The sequence below is a fragment of the Amblyomma mixtum genome, chromosome 1, assembly GCF_055824585.1.
Source record: "Amblyomma mixtum isolate Tamu chromosome 1, ASM5582458v1, whole genome shotgun sequence".
NCBI classification, from domain to species: domain Eukaryota; kingdom Metazoa; phylum Arthropoda; class Arachnida; order Ixodida; family Ixodidae; genus Amblyomma; species Amblyomma mixtum.
Window position 1 is genome coordinate 138,689,929 of NC_143012.1, and position 7,292 is coordinate 138,697,220.

Genomic DNA, 7,292 nt, shown 5'->3' on the forward strand with positions numbered 1-7,292 from the left:
ACGAAGGATTTCGTCAACAACTCGGGAGAGGAAGCAGCGGCCACGGTCGGTAAGGAGTTGACGGGGAGCGCCATGGTGTAATATGACGTCGTGCAGAAGGAAGTCAGCGACGTCAGTGGCGCAGCTGGTTGGAATGGCGCGAGTGATCACGTACCGCGTGGCATAATCGGTGGCGACGGCAATCCACTTGTTCCCCGAGGAGGACTCCGGGAAGGGCCCAAGTAAATCTAGCCCAACACAAGAAAACGAGTCGGTCGGGATGGGAATCGGCTGCAGGTGTCCAGACGGCAGGACAGCGGGCTTCTTTCGGCGCTGACAGACGTTGCAAGCGGCCACGTAGCGTTGGACAGAGCGGTACAAACCAGGCCAGAAGAAACGCCGGCGCACGCGGTCGTACGTACGGGAGACAACAAGATGACCAGCCGTAGGTGCGTCATGCAGTTCTTCGAGGATAGTGGACCGTAGGTGTCGGGGAACAACGAGCAAGTGCTCAGCGCCGTCAGGTCGCACGTTGCGGCGGTACAGCGTGTTCCCGTCCAGCAAAAACCGGGCCAGAGAAGTGTCGCGCCGGTCGGTGCTGACGCGGTCGATGAGAGAGGTGAGGGTGGGAACCAAGCGCTGTTCGTCGTAAATGTGGGAGAGGTCGGAGATGGAGAGGACACGGGCATCCGACTCACAGTCTGTAGAAGAAGGAGGATCGACGGGATAGCGTGACAGGCAGTCTGCATCTTGATGGAGGCGACCGGACTTGTGAACCACGGAAAAGCTGTATTCTTGCAATCGCAATGCCCACCGGCCAAGACGGCCAGTAGGGTCCTCGAGAAAGGAGAGCCAACACAGGGCGTGGTGGTTGGTTATAACAGTGAATGGGCGGCCGAACAAGTATGTGCGGAATTTTCCAATGGCCATCATGCTCAGGAAAGCCATCATGCTCATATTGATGGCTTTCCTGATCAGCTTATAAATACTAATTCTACTAGGTTTCAACAGCGTAATAATCTTCTTCTACCTAAAGTGAGGACTAATTATGGAAAATTTACCACAATATTTACCGGCATATCCTGTTGGAATACTTTGCCATGTGAAATTAAAGCGTCGTTTACTGTTCACTCATTTCATCACCGCATTAAAGAGTACTTAATTAATTTCCTGTGTAGTTCACATGCCTAAACAGTAGTAATCCTTGTTTAAAGTCTCATTTTCTTTGTATTATGTTACAAAGTTGTTGCTGTATATACTTTTTGTTCCGTTTTTCACACATAACATTGTAAATTTTTTTTGTAGATTGTTTATTTATGCTAATTGATACACTGCCTTCCATTCTTTGCAATTTTACCCCACTTGATTTGTTCTAGGAGGTCCCCCCGACAGTCGTGTACTATGGGACCTCCTTCTGTACTGATTTTATTGTATTTGTATTACTATGTGCGTATTAAATAAACTTGAAACTTGAAACTTGAAACTTGAAACAAGAGCCAGGCACTCGCGTTCTGTGATGGAGTAATTCTTCTCGGCGGAAAAAAGAAGACGGCTGGCGTACGCAATCACGCAGTGCTGGCCGCGTTGTCGCTGAGCAAGGATGGCGCCAATTCCGTGACCACTGGCATCGGTGCGAAGTTCAGTCGGGGCAGAGGGGTTGAAATGGGCCAATGCAGGAGGGTTGGTGAGGACGGCGATAAGGCTGGAGAATGCAGTAGCCTGCTCTGGTCCCCAGGAAAAAGGAACGCTATTCTGCAACAGATTGGTGAGAGGGCGAGCGATGGCTGCGAAGTTCGGGACGAACCGGCGAAAGTAGGAACAGAGACCGATGAAGCTGCGGACATCGCTGGGCGAGCGGGGACAGGGAAAAGCACTGACGGCACGAACTTTATCAGGGTCAGGTTGTATGCCACTCGCATTCACCAAATGGCCGAGGATTTTGAGTTCGCGGCGGCCGAAAGTACATTTTTTTAGTTGAGTTGAAGACCTGCGCGGCGGAAAAGTGCCAAGATAGACGAAAGGCGAAGCAGGTGGGTTTCAAAAGAGGGCGAGAAAACAATTACATCATCTAAGTAACAAAGACAGGTCTTCCACTTGAAGCCCCGGAGTATCGACTCCATCATCCGTTCAAATGTGGCAGGGGCGTTACAAAGGCCGAAGGGCATGACCTTAAATTGGTAAAGGCCATGAGGGGTGACGAAAGCTGTTTTCTCGCGGTCTCTTGCGTCAACAGAGATTTGCCAATACCCGCTACGAAGGTCGATGGAAGAAAAGTAGCGGGCGCTATGTAAACAGTCCAGGGCATCATCTATGCGGGGAAGGGGATAGACGTCTTTCTTCGTGACCTTGTTGAGATGACGATAGTCGATGCAAAACCGCCAAGTTTGGTCTTTCTTTTTCACGAGCACGACAGGAGATGCCCAAGGGCTGTTTGAAGGCTCGATGATATCGTAAGCCAACATCTTGTCCACCTACCGCTGGATGACCTGGCACTCTGGTAGCGACACACGATAAGGCCTCCGGTGTATAGGTCTTGCATCGCCGGTGTCAATGCGGTGAGTCACTACCGATGTTTGACCCAGAGGAGCAGAATCGAAGTCAAAAATGTTGGTGTAGGACACCAAAAGGTTGTGAAGATCCTGTGCATGCTCGGGGCTCAGGTCAGAAGCAATCATCGCAGAAATGGATTGCGGAACGTTGGCCGGGATGTCGGGCGCTTCAGAGACAGTAGAAGGCGGTCCAGGTGAGAGAGCAGTGAAGGTACAGTCGGTGAGAGAAGACAAAGTAGCAAGCGATATGCCTGCAGGAAGAACTTGGGGTGACAAGCTGAAGTTGCGGACAGGAAAGTAGGTGCTATTCTAGGTGACGCTCACGATGAGGTGCGGAAGAACAACATTGCGGGAGAGAACGACATCGGCGAGTGGGCAGGCAAGATAATCCCCATCAGGAACCGCAGGAAATGGTGACATAGGTAGATAAACGGCAGAGTCGGGAGGCAGGCGAGCGTACTCGGTGGAGCGAAGGCGGGGCGTGGAGCTTGAGTGTGTGTCGGCTGAGCTGAGAGGCAGGCCTAATCGTAGAAGGCCGCTGGAGCAGTCGATAAGGGCAGAGTGAGCGGTTAGAAAGTCTAGACCAAGGATTACATTGTGAGGGCAGTGTTCGAGGACGGTGAACAAAACTGGGATGTGATGATCGGCAAGAGTGACGCGGGCAGTGCACAGGCCAGTGACGGCAGCAGTGGCAGCAGGGCGAAGGCTGGGTCAGTAGAGGATTTTCAGGTCGGGGCACCAATGCAGCATCACCTCCGAGAGCTGCACTGGCTAGTTTCCCGCGAAGCGGCCTGCAGAGGACAGTGAGTAACTGCGGTGCGGAAGAGGTGAGCGGGAACGGTGGACTGTCGGGGAGGGAGAGCGGCTGGTTCTACGAGCAGGCGGTGTGGACTCGGCGCTGGGTGGGTCATTCCGAGGCGTGAAGCGACGGGGTCCATAGTCATAACGGCGGTCGACGTAGGGCGAAGGTCGGGGAGGTGCGGACCAACGGCTGCGGCAGTGGCGACAGATGTGGCCTACGCGCGAGCACGTAAAGCAGATCGGCCGGTCGTCAGGGGTACGCCACTCATCTGGATTGCGATACCTTGTGTAACTTGGGACGAAGGTGTTGCGGGCCGTAGCAGTAGCGACCACGGGAGAGATGGGGCTCGCACTTCGAGGTTCGACGGTACGATGGCTGGAGGTCATGCCCAAGTTGGCGACCTCCTGGCGGACGACAGCTTGAATAAGGGATATTGTGGCCAGGTGTTGTCCAACAAGGGCGCGTTGGTCGTAACAGGAGCATGGTCCTCCAGTTCACGGCGCACGATGCGAGTCACGTTGTCGGGGTTTGAAGGCTGCCTCAGTGTCGGCAGATCCTAGGACGTGGAACTGGCAGCTGTGTTAGGCAGGCGGTCAAAGCGGTGTGCAATGCGCCGGTGCTTGGCCTGCTCGAAGCATCGACACACCTGCAGAACGGAGTCAACCGTAGAGCAGTCCCGGCATAGAAGAAGGTGGAAGGCATCGTCGGCAATGCCTTTAAGAATGTGGCCTACCTTATCGTCTTCGGTCATGTTGGGATCGACCTTTCGGCACAGTGCCAAGACGTCCTGGATGTATGTAATATATGATTCAGTGGCCGCTTGGGCGCGAGCTGCAAGTTCTTTTTTGGCAGCAAGCTGACGGCCAACTGGTTTCCCAAACAGGTCGCGGAGCTTCTGCTTGCAGGCATCCCACGTGGCAATCTCTTCTTCGTGGGTTTCGAACCAGACGCGTGCGGTGCTGGCAAGATAAAATATCACATTGGCCAGCATCAGCGTGGCGTCCCACCTGTTGTGCTGGCTAACACGCTCATAAAGCGAGAGCCAGTCCTCGACGTCCACGCCATCTGTACCGCAGAATGTGCCCGGGTCGCGAGGGTGGGCTACGACGACAGTTGGCGTGGCAGGCGCCGACGGAGGGGCCGGGTCGGTAGTCATCTCGCCGGTTCGGCCCGTCGTCTCGTCGGCTCGTCGGCATGTCGGCTCGAACCCGCGACCTCCACCAAAAGATGTTACGGGGATGTTACGGCGGTAAGTCTATATTGGCGGCTGCTCTGAGATGGCCAGCACTCAGCTCAGACACCGAGGGCCCAGCTACCAACTGTCAACGTCGTCGTCGTTCAGCCCACCGCCACTTCTTCGTTCACGATTCGTCCACTTATTGAGTAACCAGTTCATAGATAATAGTATATATATATATATATATATATATATATATATATATATATATATATATATATACAGAAGCCAACAGCCACACAAACCAAGGGGCACAGAGGACTTTTTTTAATTTATTTATTTAATTTGTGGTGTTGATCAATTTAGAATATAACTGAATATGTTATCGCTTAATGCTAATTGATTAGAAACGCAGAAGAAAAAACAACCACATGCCGCCAACACTCTCAAGGTTAGGTTACGTGTAAACATAAAATACCCCCGAAAGCAGAAGATTTGACAGTCGTCGCCGTAGCTCAGAGGTAGAGCACCGGAAGCGTAATTCGGAGGTGGTGGGTTCGGATCCTACCGGCGGCATGTGGTTGTTTTTTCTTCTGCTTTTCTAATCAATTAGCATTAAGCGATAACATATTCAGTAATATTCTAAATTGATCAACACCAAAAATTAAATAAATAAATTAAAAAAAAGTCCCCGTGCCCCTTGGTTACTATGGCTGTTGGCTTCTGTCATATTTATAAGGAGCCCTCATTCCCCTTCCCTTGTTTGCATATATATATATATATATATATATATATATATATATATATATATATATCAGAGAAGCCAACAGCCACAAAAACCAAAAAACACAGGGGATTTTTTTATTTCATTTGTGGTGATCAATGGAGATTACTGAATATTTTATTGCTTGCAGATGATTAGAACGAGCCCCTCATTCCCCTTCCCTTGTTTGCTTAAGTGCTTAACGAGGGCCTCGGTTCTGGCAGCCTTGATGTTATAGGAAGCATAAGAGAGTTCTCACACAGCTTCCACCCTCGCCGTTTGATGGCGTCACACCAGCGGTTACTCAGGACGCACTACGTCAGCCGCTAATGGACGTGGTTGGCGCTGATGAACACTCTCAAAGTTAGGTCACTCGTAACACATAAATACCTCCGAAAGTAGAAGATCTGGCAGCCGTCGCCGTAGCTCAGTTGGTAGAGCACCGGATTCGTAATTCGGAGGTGATGGGTTCGTTTGCACCGGCGGTATGTGGTTGTTTTTTCTTGTGTTTTTCTAATCAATTATCGTTAAGCAATAAAATATTCAGTCATATTCTCCGTTGATCAACAACACAAAACGAATAAATAAAAAAGTCCCCTGTGTCCCTTGGTTCCTGTGGCTGTTGGCTTCTCTGATATGTATAACGAGCCCCTTATTCCCTTCCTTGTCTCCTTCTCTTTCTCTCTCTCTCTCTCTACACACACACACACACACACACACACACACACACACACACACACACACACACACACACATATATATATACCCACACATACATACATACAAGCACCGACTCATATTTACAGCTCAGGCATTAAGAACGTAAGCACGGGCGCTCTTTGCTTCGGCGCCACTAGTCAGAGACCTTCCTTGGCACTGTCGCTTAGCTTTGGCTCCAGTGCTTGCGTAGATGCGTGTCTTAGCACGCAGGCAGTGATGTGGTGCCGTTCCTCATCGTCCGGCAGGGCGGTGGTGCGCCAGCTCATGAGCCTCACCGTTCCCGAGGACAGCGTGGAGGAGGTGCTGGACTTCGTCAAAAACGCCATCTTGGACGCCATGTCCGCGGAGAACACGCGCCAGTCGACGCGCTCATCCAGCGGTCGGCCGCCCGAGGACGAGGCCATCGAGAGGCGCGCGGCCGCGGCCCGCGCCGAGGCCTGTCGGGCCACCGGCGTCGACGAGTTCCAGGAGGACGCGGGCAGCCCGCTGTCCCTAGTAGCACTCGTGCGCCTCATCGAGGAGGAAGTGGTCGCCGATGCTGAGGCCCTCTACCGGCCTGCGCGGCACCCTCCAGTGGAACGCACGGCCTCTGAGACGTTTGCGACGCAGAGCGGGCAGCACAGCGCAGGAAACACTGCGTAAGAGACGCCTCCAAAGAGCTGCTGACTTAGTACTAAGCAACTTACTTCATGCGCATCGACTCTATATAAATACAAAGACGGCATTAAAGAAAAATAATTTCTAGCTACGCCGAAATAAGATTAAAAGTGGTGATACTACAGACATTTACGACCCGACTGAGCAACAGGTAATGCCACCCTGCCCATAGCGCCGTGTAGGCCACTCAGCAAATCAATCATAATCATAATCATAATCATAAGCATAATCAATGCCTGATGAATGATCGTTGCATTGATATCAGAAACATTTTACCGAAATTTGACGCTCTTTATCACCTCGTTGACAGTGTCGAATCCGAAGTGTTTAGATTCATCTATTAATAACAATAACTTGCGGCTGCTTTTTTATTTTGACGGTTTTCGTTGAGACCGTTTGATTGGGTATGGAGGCGGCATTCTCGCCGCGACCAAACGTCGTCTCTAGTGCTCTATTGTAAACATTAACTCTGCTTTGGAAATTTTATTTTTACCATGCGAGTCCTCCTACCCACAGGTAACGGTTGGTGTATACTATCGTACGCCGGACGCTGACTCTCGTTTTATAGGAAATTTTCGCGGTGCCCAGCAGACGATACCTCCAATACGCCCGAATATTCGCATCCTTCTATTTGGCGATTACAAC

General features: G+C 51.2%; 1 protein-coding gene across 1 annotated transcript; it reads left to right on the forward strand.

The window, feature by feature from the left end:
* The first annotated feature begins 6,206 nt into the window (after window positions 1-6,206).
* On the forward strand, window positions 6,207-6,632 carry LOC149367721 (uncharacterized). The gene has a single exon (XM_089575325.1). It carries the CDS (start codon window positions 6,207-6,209, stop codon window positions 6,630-6,632), a length of 426 nt encoding a protein of 141 aa, XP_089431451.1.
* The last annotated feature ends 660 nt before the right edge of the window (window positions 6,633-7,292 follow it).

Bases quoted from the DNA above. Each gene is read 5' to 3' on its own strand.
- LOC149367721 (XM_089575325.1), top strand. From the start codon at position 6,207: ATGTGGTGCCGTTCCTCATCGTCCGGCAGGGCGGTGGTGCGCCAGCTC.